Below are 19,540 nucleotides of genomic sequence, written 5' to 3' on the forward strand. Positions count from 1 at the left end.
AGAAGAGACGTTGCGAGCCTATCCTTGTCTTATCGCTATTTCCATGGCAGGTGCTCGTCTTAACTCCAATCTCTGGTCCCCCCTCGCCAATCTTTCACGAAAAACACCCGTCTAGCCGAATCCACTGTGAAAAATTTCCCCCACTCTTTATCTGTGCCTAAATCAAAACGCGGATTCTATGAACAAAGCTTCTTTCTAAGAACTGCACGCCTGTGGAACTCTGTTCCGTCTGCCTGCTTCCCACCGGACTACAACTTGGATGTGTTCAAGTTCAATGTTAACAAATTCCTAATGAACCGCCCCCTTAAGTAAACACTTCATCAAATCTCCACACTAACGTAATGTACTTGCAATAACCCTTATCCCTGAGTGGCTTCCGGGCCTTGATAAGTGGTGATCACTGTGTAAAAAAAAAAAAAAAAAAAAAAAAGTGCATGACTTCAAACAGAAGAAATTTATGAACCAAAATGTTTGCTTATATTTTTGCAGTGAATTTACAAATCTTTAGTTTTTGGGATGTAAATTAAATAATTACAAAAATATATTGAACGCTCTTATGTTTCTTATGTTTTTTTGTTGTCTTGAAAAACAATGTTCTGTAATTCTAGTAATGAACTGCTAATAAAGTAAACAGTATTCATAACTGTCGAATGTAAAAGCTTATGGATATTCCTGATCGTAATATTCGTAATTTATTTAAGTACTTGGGGATTACAGTATCATCTATCACCTCTGGAGTTGTTTTTGTGATTTACAGATTTCTTTTTTTTTTTTTTTCTCAAATAGTTTATGTGATGAGGTTCAATTCTTGGTTGAGTCATACGAAAGACTCAAAAAAAACTATTCTTAATTCTCTCTTGCTAAACACTCAGCATTGTAATGGGGTGCTATAATCCTAGGAATGGAGTGGCGCCCTCCCCTACACTGTGGTGTAGCAGTTAATGAAAAGGAAGTCATTGAGTCACCCTTGATTATAGTCGATCACTTAACTTCCATTTTATGTGGCATTCACCTCAGAATTATTAACAAAACCAGTCCTCAAATTTGGACATATACTTTGAAAAATTTTTAACAATTAAAAATTTTGATTAAAGTTTTTTTTTTTTTTCATTTTATTTATTTTTTTTTCTTTGTAGGAAGCAAAAGATGAAGATAAATGTTCAAAATCCGTGAAAAAAGTTGACTTTGATCCAAGCACACGAGATAAGGTTGAAGAACCAACGAGGTAAGAAATTTGCAGTATGAGGCAGGGTGAATGATATTAAAAAGTCTAGAACAATGCCACTCGACTATATTTTTTGGATGAAATCATTTATTTTGTTTTTAATTTTTCTGAACATAAAATCGATAATGTTAAATTTTGTTAATGTATTTACAATGTATTAATGGTTGTTAACACATTTTCTTTCTCCAAATATTCAATCTAGAAAAAAGCTCTTCTCTTGAGTCATCCATGATGATCACTCATTTATTGCAGACAACATCTCCAGTCTTTGGAGATCAATGTACTTCTTCAAACAAGTATTAATCATAGTATCAAGCCTTGTCACCGATTGTGCAGCCTGGGGACTACAGGACCACTTTTCCAGCAAATTCTTTGTGTTGAGATGCATGTTCAGATAGTGCCAAAAATTGGCTTTGAACGACTGCAGATATGCATACAGTACTTTGTTGCATAGTTTTACCACAATATATTGTAGACGATGTGTAGTATTCTGGTGTATGATCCATAAATATTTTTAGTGATCAAGTAATAGAATGAATTCAAAAGACTCTTAAGCATAGAATATGAAGGTAAAGAGTATAATCATCTCGATGAAGCATTAATAGCCAAGAACAAGCTGGAGGTGCATGTTAAGCCTAGTGGAGACCAGTGTAGTCTATAGAATTGTCTTCAAATCCAATCGTTTATGCATTAGTGCTGATAGTATGTGATAAAACTTTTTTCAACACTTGATATAAATCTAAGATATGTTCCCAACAATCAGTTTGACAATGGGGGCTGCTGTGGCACCAGATGTTCTTTGTCGGACATTACTCCTAGGAGGTGTACTCTTTTAAGCTTTAGCTTCTCTTAGCTTATCACCTGAGACACCAACGGGCCTGCTCAGGCATTCTTTGTGGGGTTAGATTGCACTATTTCTGATGTGCGGGCATTTCTATTCCCATCTTTCAGGCATATCATTTTGTGAGGGGAGAGAGGTTAATACCATACACTGATACTGTTGAGGAAGGTATGACCTGCAATTCCCACACAAATATGGATTAAATAGCAACTTGTGTTCAAGTAATCATATACAATAAATCGTTTTCAATATTGTTTTGCCATTTGATAACTCAAAATGGCTTGGTATGAAACCAGGCTAAACAAAGCAAAAAGTTAGTATTTAAAAATATCAGCGCTTTTATTAATTTATTTTGTTAGTTTTATTTAGACGTCAATTATCACAAGTGCAACAAAACGGGAAGCTTGTCAGAATGTAGAAGTCATAATCTATATTAAAGTTATAGTTTTGGCGTTTTCTTGTTCATACGCAAATAGAAACGTGGAAAAGGAATAGGCAGAGTGCATATTACTAAGTAAATAGTTTGTATGATGTCAATATATGAGTTCAAATGTTGCATGAGTCTAAAAGATTTTTTAACTGTTCTATAACTTTAAATAAATTAACATAATAACATTATATATTTTGTTTCAACTAAGTAACAATTTTGATAATCCGTAAAAAATCCAGACATTAGTTGAAAATCAATTTTACTTTAAAAAAATACAACATAATTTCTGATGCAATAAAAACAATGCATAAATGCATTCATCATAGGTACTTACTCTCAGTAGCATATTCTTTCCACAAAATTTCACAAATATTTTTTTTCATATTAGCTATCAAAGATAAAGATGGAAATTGACATACAAATATGAGTCTTGTCAGAAAATATTTTTCTACATTTAACTAAAAGATGAAACTTTGAAAAGTATGCAAAAGTTTTTATTTGTTTTGTTAAGTCATGTGCATTCTATTTTCATGGTCATCTTCACAATGTGTGTCGTATGTTGTACTCTCTCTATGGCCATCTTCAAGTGCTGTTTGATGCAGTCTGTAATCTAGGGATTCTCAACTATTTTTTTTATTTAATCCAGTCTTCTCTGAGTGCAATAATTTTTTTGGTTTTACCTTGTATCGTAATTGTTTCTTGCATTCATCCATCAGGGATTGAATTCTCAATATGTTCATAAAATTCACCATCTCTTTTGAGCCTTTTTAAGTTTCTTATCTTTTTAATTTTGTTGAGGATGGGGCATTCTTCTAGATGCCAGACATTCACCAGCTATTTCAGACACTTCAATCAAAAAGTATTTAGTTTCTAACCATCCCTTGTGCAATTGTTTGTATCTCTCTTGCACTTGGTCCACATGGTATATTTTCCAAATAGTTTTTGAAATTCATTTTCATGAGTTTAGTTACTCCTATAATCATTGGAATAATGGGGAGCTTTGTACGATTCTATTTCTTTTTTTTTTTTATGTCGTCCATAAGATCATTTCATTATCTTTTCCTGCTCAGCTCGGTTTAAGTCAGCATTATTAGGGACACTGACTTCAACTATGGTTGTTACTTTCTCCCACTTGTCTCCTCTCACTATGTCAGGTTGAATAGGTCCATTTTTTAAGTATAAAGCTGTATGAATTGCATAAACATTATGGATGGTGTATGATTTATTTCTAACAGCTTTTTCTGATATGTTCTTGTTCAGGACTTGCTGCTGCACAGGATATTCACGTTTTCACAGAGGGTTCAACTTCTTCAACAATGTTGTGTGTTTAATCAAACCAAAATCTGTAAATAACAATACTTCATTTCAGAAATATCATCAAATATTAATTTGTCAGTTGTAAAATTTCTGCACACAATACATTATACTCTTAATATCTAAAACAAGTTTTTTTTTTTTCACTTGTTTATTAGCTTTAGATTCCATATTTATTCATATGTTTCAAGGAAGCATGGAAACATTTTAATTGAGCGCTATCCGAAGACATCCTGTCAGGAAAATAATTATTAAAAAGAATGCCATATGGGAGTTTTTGTAATCAAAGATCTCGCATGGATACAGGAAAGATAAAAAGGGCAAAGTAGACGAAGGAATAATTCCAGACTATGGCGGCTTCTTTGGTTCATTCTCAAATCATGATTGAAGTGGAACCCTTTACCGGTTCAGAAGAGAAGAGAAAGATACCATTGTTTTCTGAATGAACTGCTTCTCATATAAAGTTATTTAATCTATTCCAGACTTAGTCGGTTCAAAAGAATCGTTTATGGATAATGATAACAGACAGAAAGGACATTGGAAGATGGAACAACATTTGAATCTGTTTTGATAGTTAAATGTTATTTTTGAAGAATTATCGTATCTAATAATGAATATATGTGCTTTATGACAAATACAAATCTATATGATAATTTAGAACTTGATATTTTGTGGCTTATAGACTCCTAAATTACTAGAATTTACAAAATACTTCCAAATTTGGTATGAAGTAACCTTGAAATACAGGGTGTATCAGTGGAATGGTGTTTATGTTAATATTATTATTGCTGTAAAAACTGTCCATATGCTGAACAATAATAAACATTTGTTAAAGGGGAGAGTAAAAAATAAAGTTTGATTGATGCCAAAGCAGTTAAGTAATGGCAAATCCTACTCAAACATAATACAGTATTTAGTAGTTGAATCATCTAAACAGAAAGCACTACTACTGCTGCTACTACTACTAATAATAATATAACAATAATAATAATAATAATGGTAACATTATTATTGATAATACTGAAGAAAAATAAACACTCACTCATAGGCTCCAAAAGTATTGAGCAGAATTGTACCAAATTTGTCATGCTGGATGTGTCATAAGTCACAATTCTAAGAATATTTATTTAATTAATGAGAAAAATTGTACCAAATTTAGCATGACACACTCTATGTAATGGTAACCTTTTAAAAACAAATTTGACAAGAACAAAATTTGTCTATCATTATAAGGATGAGATGGAGGGGCTGTTAACACCACAAAATTAACACCTTATTCTTAACCCAGAAATAAAGTAATGTAATTTTATTTTCTCTCAATTGATTTCTTAGAATTATTTAAAAAAAAATGCAAATAACAAGTTCCCCTTAAGTTAACACATTTACTGAATTTCCATTACTGACAATAACTATATTGTCTAATTGAATACTGTACACTCTTTAACCCTTATCCTCAAGTGGACCCTGGGCTTTGAAAAAAAAAAAAAAAAAAACTATTTTGGAATCCGAATTTAGTTAACATTAACTTTAGATGAATACTTTGAATGCCGTGGAGCACTGTTTCAAAACACCTTATTGCATAAAGTCATTACATTTAATATTTCTTGAAAAAAAAAGTAAATTATAGCAATTTAAAGTGGCACACAAAATGGTAAAAACGTCTGATGTTGGATTTTTTAAATATGGTCAATGTTAATAAATGCTGAAAAAAAAAAAAAAAAGCAAGAAAATGTCTGTTTGTAATATGCCGTGTCTCTCACTAAAAATGCACATTTAATTTTTTTGCTATTTTGTAAAAAGGTTAAGAAGGGTACATTATACTATGCAGGTACTATTATTTTCATCCAGAAAGATTTGTTCCAGGGAACTGTGTTTTCCTCACATTAAAAATTAAATACAAAACAATCAAACTCTCTTATTTTTTTCTATATTTCTCTCTCTTGTCATGACCACACTTGAAAATGCTTTAACAGCCAAGAAAAAAATTGAAACAGTTGACAAAAATTTTATGGTATCAAAATATTCAAAGAAAATGATATAACAATTTCATTCAAACATAAATTTTCCAATTTTTAGAGAAAGCATTAACACTTGGGGTTTTGATGCGTGTCAGAATTTTTTATTTGAATGACGGCATTACGAATATGCATGCGTAACGTAATAGCTATTGGTTCATGTTTCAATTTTTAGCCTTGCAACAAACATATCTTCATAGCTCAGGCATTAACGTCAAAGGAAAAAGTAAATCGTAAGCTAAACGTTTTGGTTTTGATTCTTGGCTGTGAGAGTTATTTTTATTTATTTTTTTTTAACTTTTTAAATCCTTGCTATATATTGGGTCCAATATAATAATAAATACAAAATCTGTGTTAATCAAAATATCATATTTAAGCGAATTCAGACCGGGCAATGCAGGGTCCTCTGCTTATATATATATATATATATATATATATATATATATATATATATATATATATATATATATATATATCATCCACAAACTGTATCACAGCCCTGCAGAGTGGTTAGACAATGTTATATATTGATTTGAAAGTATCTTATTTTAATGAAATAAAAAAAATAAAATTCTCCTTTTTATACTATCACTTTTCTGTATTTTCGACATTAAATTACTGACTGACGAGGGTTGTAAATGTGGTATTCTTAGTCAAAGTAGCTGAATTTCATATTCATTCTGAAATTGCCAGTTTCAAAATCTAATGTAATTTTCACTGTATAGTATTGTGTGTAATAAATATACTATGCTATTTCAAACGTAATTTAGCATTCTCACCCCCACCGCCCAATATATATATTATGGTGTGCCTGGACATTTTGTAACATTTCTTTCGTTTTTTTTTTTTTCTTAAATTCAAATTCTTTCAGCTTGTGTAGGTGTTCATTGTAGACTTCCTTCCATTGTTGCCATTTTTCTTGGCACTTGTCTATTTTTGTTGATGCCACGGAACACTCTTGAAGTAAATATATTTTTACTCTGTTTCGGGAGAGGTGGAGGAGAATTCATTCGTATAATAACTGTGTCTCTAAGAGTATGTGATCTATTCGTGCATCTAGCAAGCCCCCCTACCCTTTACACATACGCGTGCGCACACACTGACAATTACTTAACATATTTTGATGGGAGCAAAATGCCGCAATTAATCTTGTACAAAGTTTGGAGAACAACAAAACCTGAAAATTGATCACCAGACATTTTTGGTACAGCAGTTAGTCATTTGACAGGATATTGATAGGAAATTTAACTCCAAAGCAACACACAAAATAAGTGTGTGCATATGTATTTCTATTTATATAAAGTTAGGTGTATGTGTGTGTGTGTGTGTGTGTGTGTATATATATTTCGATATTTAGGATTAATTTCTAACGTAATTAACCGATCATTATGAATTTTGGAGCACAGCTACCAGGCATAAGTGTGGGTTATATTTAGTTTTATTCATTAGGTGGGGGAATAGAGGGAGTGGAAACCGCTTGTGAAAATTCTAGATACTTCCGCTTTTTATGAAATTATTAACAATAGGTGTTGGATATCAGTTAATAAATATTCTCTAAATTTCTGCTTTTTGAAGTATTTTAAAGAGTTTTTAATGGTTATAAAATGTGCACAATCTCCCATTTAAATATTTCAGATTTACATTCAGTTTTTAATTTGTTTTGAAACAGGTATAGAAGCATAATGTAATAACAATGTAATGTTTTTATCTGTAGATGTTAAGTTTTATAAACCTAACTAATTATGACTAATATATAATCAATGTTTTCTTTAAGTTAAAATTTTTTACCATTTACAGTTATGTATGTTAATATTAGGAAATGTGAAAGATTTTTTACTGCAATGTGCACCCACAGCAGCCAGTGATGCGAAAATTATGTATCTTACTAATGAAATTATCCTAGTGTAATGGGTGGTTGCAGCAGTGAGTGTCAATGAGAGGCTAAAACCTCTGACATCTTTCACTTCATGATAAGAATATTAAACCAGATTAATAAATCGAAAGATGTGATTGAAAATGTAAAAAAAAAATTTTGAACGTGTACTAATATCAAACCTATCTTACTGACTAAACAGAACGTTTTATTTAGTTTTTGATTATAAATCTATTTACATCAACAGTACAGGGGAATATCTAACTCTATTTTATATATAAAATGAAGCTAAAATCTTCCAAGCCTTTATGTTAAACTGCAGTCATGCTTTCAATGGTAGTTTATTATTATTTATTATTATTCGTAACTGTGGATTCCACATGAAGAACTTTTAATAATTGTAAAGTTTTGTATTAAGCTGTATACTCTTTGCTTTACGATCCTAACTTTATGCACAATAGAACTAATTTGGACTAAATTGCTACTAAAGGACAATGTTATTAGTTAAATAAAAAAGATACCAGTTTCTTTTTGTTATCCTAATCTTTTCAGTATTTTCATCTCTGAATCTTTTATTCTTGTTGCTATGGTTTCTGTCTTTTCCTCCACCTTTTTTTCTCCGGAAATTGATAACTGAATGGACAATTCAATGATTTTTTGTATAAACTAATGGATTTCCCTTCCATAAAAATTAGGATGCATTGTAGCATTGACAAAGGATGAAAGGTTACAAGAAAAAAAAATCCCTTTATCTCTATCTCTCTCTCCCTCTCTCAAAAAAAAAAAAAGAAAGAGAAAAGGGGTTAATTGCAAATTACCCTCTCCCTTTTCTGATTATTTGAAATATCTCATTTATTCTTGGATAGGCGTATATATCTGAGTATTTTTTTTTTCAAATATTAAAAGGTTATCTGGTATTGTTCACATGAAGAGTTTAAAAGAAATGTTGGAGTTTAATATAATCAGTTGTATATATAATATTCCAACCTCCACTCTACAATAAAGAACAATGTGTATTTGTATGTTTTATGTAAGTATAAATATAATATATCCGTCCCACCACACAACAGTGTATGATTCATGCATAAACTGTGCTTTTTTTCTAGCCTCCAAACAAAACAATTCCAAGTTATTAAATGGAGTGCGAAAGCAAATAGCAAGTCAGAAACCTCTGCTGTCTGAAGTGAATTTGTGAAGTACTAAGTCGACGTTAGGTGTTTTGTTTTCTTTAGGTCATCAGAAATAATAATTGGTATATGAAAAATTAAATAATTATATGAAGTTATATGAATTTTAGTGTGGACATTAGCGGACCCCCTTCCCCCCGGTCCTCATTTTTGATCGATGAGCTATGCCAGCTGTAAAAAAATACCTGTTCGTCAAGATTGTGACAATTTTGTGTCTTCTATATTTTTTGTACTTATTATTTCCAACTACTTTATAAAATGCTTTTGTTGAGGAGTTAGGACGAGATGACAAGTTAATGTGCAAGGTACTGAAATGAAAGGAGATTTCCATCACAGACGATTTATCTCAATTGCGAAGAAGAAACTACATAGTTGCCATTTAAGGTTCTATTGAGGCTATTGCATCATACACCAGGGAAAGGTATGAACCCATATATTCGCCTTCCAATTATAGATTAAATAGTTGAATAAACATGATTATCAAGTATTGGTAAAGCTACTAACAGAAGAATGATGACTCTGATATAAAACTGACTTTAAGTCATCACTTTGTGAAAAGAGTGCGTTTTCTAAAATGCAAAATCCCCTGAAACTAGATTAATCTGTGGAATAAAGTTGTGATCAAGGGACTAATTATTTTTTCAACGTTCACTCAACTCTTGCAAAAAATTAACTTGCTCAACCTCTGGTCATAGGATAAATAAGAATTTCCGGTGGTTTAATATGTACGTGATTAAAGTTTATGATAAAACAAGGATTTGTAGGTTAGGAATAATTTCTCTAGAAATTTTATTTCTGTTTCTAAAAATCTTCAAAGTCACTCCTAAAAATTGGTGCTTCCTTACGAGCAGTTCACCTTTTTTTTTTTTCTTGATCCAATTTTTTAAGTAAATAGTTATTTTTAATCTATATTTTATGTATAAAGTAAACTTCTAAAATGAAAAAAAAATAAAAACGCACAGAGATTTTATGAGTTTAAATTATCAGTAGTCACTGAAAATATGATTATTTTGTTATTATGGTCTTATAACAAAGAAGCACCAAATAAAATCATTTGCTTAGATTTTGTTTCCATGATTGAAAATTAAGATGATGTAACATTATTTTTTGATTATTTCTAACAACCTGATATTTCACTAAAGTGATAAAGCGCAGTAATGTTCATGAAGCAACTACAAAAAAAGCGCAGTAATGTTCATGAAGCAACTACAAAAAAAGTGCAGTAATGTTCATGAAGCAACTGCAAAAAAAGTGCAGTAATGTTCATGAAGCAACTACAAAAAAAGCGCAGTAATGTTCATGAAGCAACTGCAAAAAAAGCGCAGTAATGTTCATGAAGCAACTGCAAAAAAAGCGCAGTAATGTTCATGAAGCAACTGCAAAAAAAGTGCAGTAATGTTCATGAAGCAACTACAAAAAAAGCGCAGTAATGTTCATGAAGCAACTGCAAAAAAAGCGCAGTAATGTTCATGAAGCAACTGCAAAAAAAGTGCAGTAATGTTCATGAAGCAACTGCAAAAAAAGTGCAGTAATGTTCATGAAGCAACTACAAAAAAAGCGCAGTAATGTTCATGAAGCAACTGCAAAAAAAGCGCAGTAATGTTCATGAAGCAACTGCAAAAAAAGTGCAGTAATGTTCATGAAGCAACTACAAAAAAAGCGCAGTAATGTTCATGAAGCAACTGCAAAAAAGTGCAGTAATGTTCATGAAGCAACTACAAAAAAAGCGCAGTAATGTTCATGAAGCAACTTCAAAAAAAGCGCAGTAATGTTCATGAAGCAACTGCAAAAAAAGTGCAGTAATGTTCATGAAGCAACTACAAAAAAAGCGCAGTAATGTTCATGAAGCAACTGCAAAAAAAGCGCAGTAATGTTCATGAAGCAACTGCAAAAAAAGTGCAGTAATGTTCATGAAGCAACTACAAAAAAAGCGCAGTAATGTTCATGAAGCAACTGCAAAAAAAGCGCAGTAATGTTCATGAAGCAACTGCAAAAAAAGTGCAGTAATGTTCATGAAGCAACTACAAAAAAAGCGCAGTAATGTTCATGAAGCAACTGCAAAAAAAGTGCAGTAATGTTCATGAAGCAACTACAAAAAAAGCGCAGTAATGTTCATGAAGCAACTACAAAAAAAGTGCAGTAATGTTCATGAAGCAACTACAAAAAAGCGCAGTAATGTTCATGAAGCAACTGCAAAAAAAGCGCAGTAATGTTCATAAAGCAACTGCAAAAAAAGTGCAGTAATGTTCATGAAGCAACTGCAAAAAAAGTGCAGTAATGTTCATGAAGCAACTACAAAAAAAGCGCAGTAATGTTCATGAAGCAACTGCAAAAAAAGTGCAGTAATGTTCATGAAGCAACTACAAAAAAAGCGCAGTAATGTTCATGAAGCAACTGCAAAAAAAGTGCAGTAATGTTCATGAAGCAACTGCAAAAAAAGCGCAGTAATGTTCATGAAGCAACTGCAAAAAAAGTGCAGTAATGTTCATGAAGCAACTACAAAAAAAGCGCAGTAATGTTCATGAAGCAACTGCAAAAAAAGTGCAGTAATGTTCATGAAGCAACTACAAAAAAAGCGCAGTAATGTTCATGAAGCAACTACAAAAAAAGTGCAGTAATGTTCATGAAGCAACTACAAAAAAGCGCAGTAATGTTCATGAAGCAACTGCAAAAAAAGCGCAGTAATGTTCATAAAGCAACTGCAAAAAAAGCGCAGTAATGTTCATGAAGCAACTGCAAAAAAAGTGCAGTAATGTTCATGAAGCAACTACAAAAAAAGCGCAGTAATGTTCATGAAGCAACTGCAAAAAAAGTGCAGTAATGTTCATGAAGCAACTACAAAAAAAGCGCAGTAATGTTCATGAAGCAACTGCAAAAAAAGTGCAGTAATGTTCATGAAGCAACTGCAAAAAAAGCGCAGTAATGTTCATGAAGCAACTGCAAAAAAAGTGCAGTAATGTTCATGAAGCAACTGCAAAAAAAGTGCAGTAATGTTCATGAAGCAACTACAAAAAAAGCGCAGTAATGTTCATGAAGCAACTGCAAAAAAAGCGCAGTAATGTTCATGAAGCAACTGCAAAAAAGTGCAGTAATGTTCATGAAGCAACTACAAAAAAAGCGCAGTAATGTTCATGAAGCAACTTAAAAAAAAGAGCAGTAATGTTCATGAAGCAACTGCAAAAAAAGTGCAGTAATGTTCATGAAGCAACTACAAAAAAAGCGCAGTAATGTTCATGAAGCAACTGCAAAAAAAGCGCAGTAATGTTCATGAAGCAACTGCAAAAAAAGTGCAGTAATGTTCATGAAGCAACTACAAAAAAAGCGCAGTAATGTTCATGAAGCAACTGCAAAAAAAGTGCAGTAATGTTCATGAAGCAACTACAAAAAAAGCGCAGTAATGTTCATGAAGCAACTACAAAAAAAGTGCAGTAATGTTCATGAAGCAACTACAAAAAAGCGCAGTAATGTTCATGAAGCAACTGCAAAAAAAGCGCAGTAATGTTCATAAAGCAACTGCAAAAAAAGTGCAGTAATGTTCATGAAGCAACTGCAAAAAAAGTGCAGTAATGTTCATGAAGCAACTACAAAAAAAGCGCAGTAATGTTCATGAAGCAACTGCAAAAAAGCGCAGTAATGTTCATGAAGCAACTGCAAAAAAAGTGCAGTAATGTTCATGAAGCAACTACAAAAAAAGCGCAGTAATGTTCATGAAGCAACTGCAAAAAAAGCGCAGTAATGTTCATGAAGCAACTGCAAAAAAAGTGCAGTAATGTTCATGAAGCAACTGCAAAAAAAAGTGCAGTAATGTTCATGAAGCAACTACAAAAAAAGCGCAGTAATGTTCATGAAGCAACTGCAAAAAAAGCGCAGTAATGTTCATGAAGCAACTACAAAAAAAGCGCAGTAATGTTCATGAAGAAACTACAAAAAAAGTGCAGTAATGTTCATGAAGCAACTACAAAAAAGTGCAGTAATGTTCATGAAGCAACTACAAAAAAAGTGCAGTAATGTTCATGAAGCAACTGCAAAAAAAAGTGCAGTAATGTTCATGAAGCAACTACAAAAAAAGCGCAGTAATGTTCATGAAGAAACTACAAAAAAAGTGCAGTAATGTTCATGAAGCAACTACAAAAAAGTGCAGTAATGTTCATGAAGCAACTACAAAAAAAGTGCAGTAATGTTCATGAAGCAACTACAAAAAAGCGCAGTAATGTTCATGAAGCAACTACAAAAAAACCGCAGTAATGTTCATGAAGAAACTACAAAAAAGTGCAGTAATATTCATGAAGCAACTACAAAAAAGTGCAGTAATGTTCATGAAGCAACTACAAAAAATGTGCAGTAATGTTCATGAAGCAACTACAAAAAATGTGCAGTAATGTTCATGAAGCAACTACAAAAAAGTGCAGTAATGTTCATGAAGCAACTACAAAAAAGCGCAGTAATGTTCATGAAGCAACTACAAAAAAAGCGCAGTAATATTCATGAAGAAACTACAAAAAAGCGCAGTAATGTTCATGAAGCAACTACAAAAAAAGCGCAGTAATGTTCATGAAGCAACTACAAAAAAAGCGCAGTAATGTTCATGAAGCAACTACAAAAAAGTGCAGTAATGTTCATGAAGCAACTACAAAAAAGTGCAGTAATGTTCATGAAGCAACTACAAAAAAGTGCAGTAATGTTCATGAAGCAACTACAAAAAAGTGCAGTAATGTTCATGAAGCAACTACAAAAAAGTGCAGTAATGTTCATGAAGCAACTACAAAAAAGTGCAGTAATGTTCATGAAGCAACTACAAAAAAGTGCAGTAATGTTCATGAAGCAACTACAAAAAAGTGCAGTAATGTTCATGAAGCAACTACAAAAAAGCGCAGTAATGTTCATGAAGCAACAACAAAAAAGTGCAGTAATGTTCATGAAGCAACTACAAAAAAGTGCAGTAATGTTCATGAAGCAACTACAAAAAAGTGCAGTAATGTTCATGAAGCAACTACAAAAAAGTGCAGTAATGTTCATGAAGCAACTACAAAAAGCGCCATAATAATGTTCATGAAACAGCTTAAAATAAAAAAGAAGAAACTATTAAATGAAATGTTCTAAACACTTGAGAATATTTTTATGCAAAATCCAAAACTTGATGCAATCCAAAATGTGTAGAAATTCTAATAGTTGTTGACTGTTGCAATCGTAAAAAGTTAAAATGTTGTAAGAAGTAAACTTTTAAAGTACAACAAAATAAAACAAAAAATATTTTTTTTGTTTTCAAAATGTGTAGAAATTCTAATAGTTGTTGACTGTTCAAGAAGCGACACTAGAAATTGAACGATAAAAAAAACACAAGATGCTTTTTTTTCTTTTTTAACATTGGTGTGTTTGTACAGAATGAGCAGCAGATGATTAAGATTCATTCAACCCTTGATATGGTTGCTGATGTGAAAGTCATTTGACATTGTGTGTCAATTTCAGCAACAGCAGCAGCAGCAACATCTTTGGCATGAAGTTAGTGTGGCAACTCATGCTGTTGCTGTTATGATTACTCTGCGACATACCAGATAACCACGATGGTAAAGGTGCAGAGGGGTTGGTTGGTAATTAAACAAATCCTGTAACTAGTTCCTCTTATTGTTGCATTTGCAATGCACCGTGATTTCTTTTTTTATTTAAAAATTCATGTTATTTTGCGGTGAGATGACAGATAGGTGGGCACTTTTTTAATTGGCTTCGTAAGTTGTTGGTGTGTAATAGAGAAGATAATGTGTTCTCTCCCAATACGCCCACAGAAACTAAGCCCTGATACATTTGCATCTTCTGTGTAGTAATACTTTTATAATAATTATTTAGATTTTTAAAATTTAGTGATGGAGGGCCATAATAAACTATAATCTATTATGTTTCTCCTGTTCTTTAATATCACTAAACTGGCAATATCATACATACATACATACATACATACATACATACATACTTCTTCATCACATAATCTTGTATTTTTCAGTCATTTCTTTTTTGCATTGTTTTTCTCTTTGTTCCTTCTTTCACTGGTATTTTCAATATTCACGTTTTCCTTTCCTATATCTCCTTTGTAAATGTTTATGCTAATCTTTTTATGAGATCGATATTCCATATTCTATGCCGCCATTGTTATTGTTAGTTTAGTATTATTAAGACCTGGTCAGGAGAGATAGAGAAAAAAAAATTATTTTGGATCATTTGTAATTAAAGGTCTAATATTCATAAATGAGTGTGTCTATTATTACTTAAGTTAAACAAATTTTTTTTTTTTGGGGGGGGGGGGTAATTGCTAATGTAGAAAAATGACTGAGTAATGTACAATTGACCTAAGAAATACTGTCTCAGACTGTGAAATTGGTTATGCCGAATCAAAATTTAATCAGATTTAATATGATGATTTTAAGCACAAATACTGTTGGCAAAACTACAACCCTGCATTTTTCCTCCAGCTATGAGTAAAATAGTTTCTTGTGTTCAATTAATCATATAAAATGGACAACAACAGTTTTATTACCATAGAACACACGTTTGTTGACTAAACACACCTGATTTCTCAACTGATCCAAATCTAAAGTTGAGGAAATGTTTCTGTTGGTTAAGGACTGCATGATACATGCACTCCTAAACTCTGACACGCCACTTTGGCCCAGAGCTAGGCGGATGGTTGGAGAAATCTGATCATATCAATTCTTATGTTAGATCAATCACTCTTTTTCATGGTATCTTCTTTCCATGAGTACACTTGATGTCATCAAATATCCAATGAATAAGACTGGTTGTAGGATTAATCTTACCAAGAGTCAAAGAATTTTATCACTGGACAATAAATACATACTTGAGTGTAAAAACTCATGACTTGTAGATGCCCAGTTTTTTTTTCTCAGCATGAATGAATGTATGATGCATCCTTGTTGGACAAAAATGAATGGGTTTCTTCTTTGGACATTTCTCCATTGTTGGTGAACATTTTAAATAAGTTTTACGGCTTATCAAAATTAACCAAGGAATCTTATCCACACACACACACAGCAAACTTAAAAGGTTAATTATTTCTTTTCCATGTGTTCATGAATCTGCAGGGTAAGACCTATTACACAACTGCTTTTTATTATAAAAAAATTTCTGTCAAATCAACCAGCAGAAACATTTTAATCATGGAAATAAGAAGAAAAGACCTGTAGAATTACTGTTACCAACAATTATTCTCCATATAAAAATCAAGACATATTCATTGATAAATCTAGAGGAATTGTGAGTTCTAAATTATTTTATTGTATTACTGCAAAAATATAACTTAAAAAAAAAACTCAACAATTATCAGATATGAAAAGAATACCCACGAGAAAAACAATCCAACAATTAAAAATACCAATTATCACTCTTAATATCAAACTTCCACCTAAACTTAAAATTAGCATTAAAAGTTCAGACCAACATAGCTAACCTGATTCTGCAACTAAAATATACAAATATTTAAGCAGTTGTTACCATTAAGGCTACACTACATGGTTTATGGTTTTTTAGGAATCAGCAAATCATAAATTAAATTTGAACTTCAAAACCTAATTCATCCAAATCTTTAATCCTATTAGATGAATTTAATGGGCACAGTAGTGGAGAGAAAGTTAAAAAAAAGGGTAAAACTTAAAAAATGTATCAATGAAAAAAATTTATACATGCAGAGGCATCTCGTTACACAAAGCCTATGCTTACAATATCTGTTAGAAGAACCCACTAGGGAGACTTGGTCTGTTACAGTTGAGGACATTACCAGACTAACTTGCAGCGATCATGCAATGATATGATAGATATGCTCTTTGAAGCTTGCTGATAGAGACCCAGGTTTGGCCTCAATTCAGTAGATGAGACCCGATGCTGAAATAGACTGAGATGGTAAAGCCACATCCAATGTATGACAGTTGACAAATGACCAAAAAGAATCATTAACTTTGATGTTCCTAGAGCCTGTCCAAGAGATTAACCTAGGACGAGGTGAGTGTCATAGCATCAAGCAGGATCCGAAGCATCATAGGTTGACCGAAGCATTGGCAATGGATTGAATCAAGTGGAAAGAAGCCATTCAATCAAGTTGACAACCCAAACGTCCAACTCTTGAACTCTGACAACAAACAACAATAAACGTGGAGTAGTGGTAGTAATTGCTTAACTGAGATGCACAAATATATCAGAAATCACTTGGCCATTTTATGTCACTATTTGTGATCTTACAGTCTATACGGATGTTACTTGAAGAGCATAGGATGACGATTGTGTCGGTGATCATTTTACAGTCCTCCTTTAAAACCCAGAACCCAATAGTGACAAAAAATTTCTTGACAAGCTAGAAAAGGCCCACTGAATATAAGAAATAAACTAACACATAAAGACAAAATAATGACACATTAATAAACCATTAATTGCAATGTATTTCTAAAACCTTAACAACAGGTGTAGCATAGAACAAATGCAAAAGAAAAAAATGTCAGACTGTGAAGAGAAGTTGTAAAGAAGTTTCAAAACGAACTGACACTTTAAGCCTAACAGAGCAAAGATCCACAAGATGTTTAAAGTAGTGAAAAATGAATGCTGAAATAAAAACTTATGGCAACAACAAAAAATTCCTTTGTTTTTAAACTGAAACTGGTTTGGAAAATTGCAGATATATATAAAACAACATTAATACAACACTCTTATAAAAAAAAAAGCTGTACAATAACTGATAAAAGTTTATAACAAATCTTTTAACTGAAAGATTTTTCCAAAATTCATCAAATTAAAATGGCAAACAAGAATTAATAATTCTTAAGAATTTTTCAGATAAGGATTGATAATTTGGATTGTGTTTTCATCTTGAATTTTATTCTCATTTCATTTAAACAATGTTTTGGATGAGATAATCTCCAACAATTTTTTTAAGTATGTCTAGTACAAAATTTCAACCTGGACTGTTCATTTAATCCACAGAGCTACATAATTCTTGGCTGATGGAATTAGAACAATTTATCTCCATGGATTAAATAAGGAATTCCGTTTGAAATTCACTTTGGATTTTCATGTTTGATAAAATGCACTTGAAAAAAAGTTTGAAGTCACATTGGCTGAAACATTGCAAAAATAACATCCAAGATGAGAACATTAGTCCAAACAATCTGAATAATGCAAAGAATTTATAACAAAAATGATTTATAATAAAGCACTTGTAAATACTCTAAAAATTAGGCCCCCTCCAGTCACATTTTTGCTAATATAAAAACAATATGGTGAATGAAGATATACTACATTACCCACTCCTCCCAACAAAGGAGGAGTTAATGCCTGGGGAGATGATACCATGACAGCAAAACAAATACTACATTGCACTCCTCCTCCTGAAAAAGAGAAGGCAATCTTTAGAATAGGAGATCATGAGGAATGAACCTCCACCTCTCCTATAAAGGAAGTAATGTCTGGGAGGCAAGTATCATGACAAATGAAAATATACCACACTACTCCCCCAAAAGTGGAGGTAAAGCCTAGGCAGATTCACCCTCCCTCCCCCAAAAATATGGTAGTGGTAATGCCTGTCGAGTGGTATTATGACGAACAAACATCTTTAAAGGAGGAAGCAATGCCTGGTAGGATGGTATCATGAGAGATTCTAGATAGCTCACTTAAAAAAAGAGGAGGTAATACCTAGGGGTTACCCCATATATAAGAAGGTAATCCCTGTAAGTAATTATGACAACAAAACAGATAATACATTATCTCAAGATGTAATACCTGAAAAGATTCTTCTCTCACCTTAAAAAGGGAGGAGGTAACTTCTAGGAGGACAGCATTATAACAACAGAACGGATATTACACTACTTATCCCCAATAAAAGATAATACAACAATACAGGATGTAATCTCTGGGAGGATTCCCTCCACTTCTTAAAAAGGAGTGAAACTTAAGGACAATATATAACACTGTTATAACACATATTCCGGCTTCAACCATAAATATTCTAAAAATAATGTTAAGTTTCTTCATTCTACATTTTCTAATTTTTCAAAGAGGAATTAGAGTAATTAATAAAAGAAAGCATTCCAGATATTCAACGTTTCATAGATCAATCCAAGAAAGAAAAAATTAATAGAATGTGCTGCAATGTATATTTAAAAAACTTAAAATATTCTTCAAATGACGTCTATTTTTTATGAATAGGTCAATACAATAGATATAATGCATAGTCTCGTTTCAAAATCGAAAACTAAATAATTCACTATTTTGTTTAAGATTTATCATCAAAGCAAGAAATTTGATAATCCATTCATGATAAAACTTACAAATTAGAAATATCAAATGATAATGCAATATTGTAATCATAAAATCGAAATCATTCAAAAATCGATGGAAACAACCAAGTCGATAAGCTTCCAAGTCTAACTTAATTATAATTTCTGAAAAATTGTTTAAGATTTTGTTCTTAAAAATAAAAAAAACAAATATAAGCAGCAACAAAGAAACATTGCTGATACAGCAATAAGCATTATAAATCCATAAAAACCAGAAAATGAAAACAAAGTCCTAGAAATATTTTTTTTTTTTACATAGGCGTCAGCACTTATCAAGTCAAGGCTGATAGGCCACTCAAGGATAAGGGTTAAATAGTGTACAATAGT

General features: G+C 32.0%; 1 protein-coding gene across 1 annotated transcript in view; it reads left to right on the plus strand.

Moving 5' to 3' along the window:
* Positions 1 to 19,540, plus strand: part of LOC145247789 (uncharacterized) — a 372,873-nt gene that overhangs the window by 197,767 nt on the left and 155,566 nt on the right. Inside the window, exon 5 of the mRNA XM_080109427.1 lies at positions 1,137 to 1,225. Coding sequence (XP_079965553.1) covers positions 1,137 to 1,225 — 89 coding nt within the window. The remainder of the gene's footprint in view (positions 1 to 1,136; positions 1,226 to 19,540) is intronic.

The sequence above is a fragment of the Euprymna scolopes genome, chromosome 26 (genome assembly GCF_053919585.1).
Source record: "Euprymna scolopes isolate OS-2025 chromosome 26, ASM5391958v1, whole genome shotgun sequence".
In the NCBI taxonomy this organism is placed as follows: Eukaryota; Metazoa; Mollusca; class Cephalopoda; order Sepiida; family Sepiolidae; genus Euprymna; species Euprymna scolopes.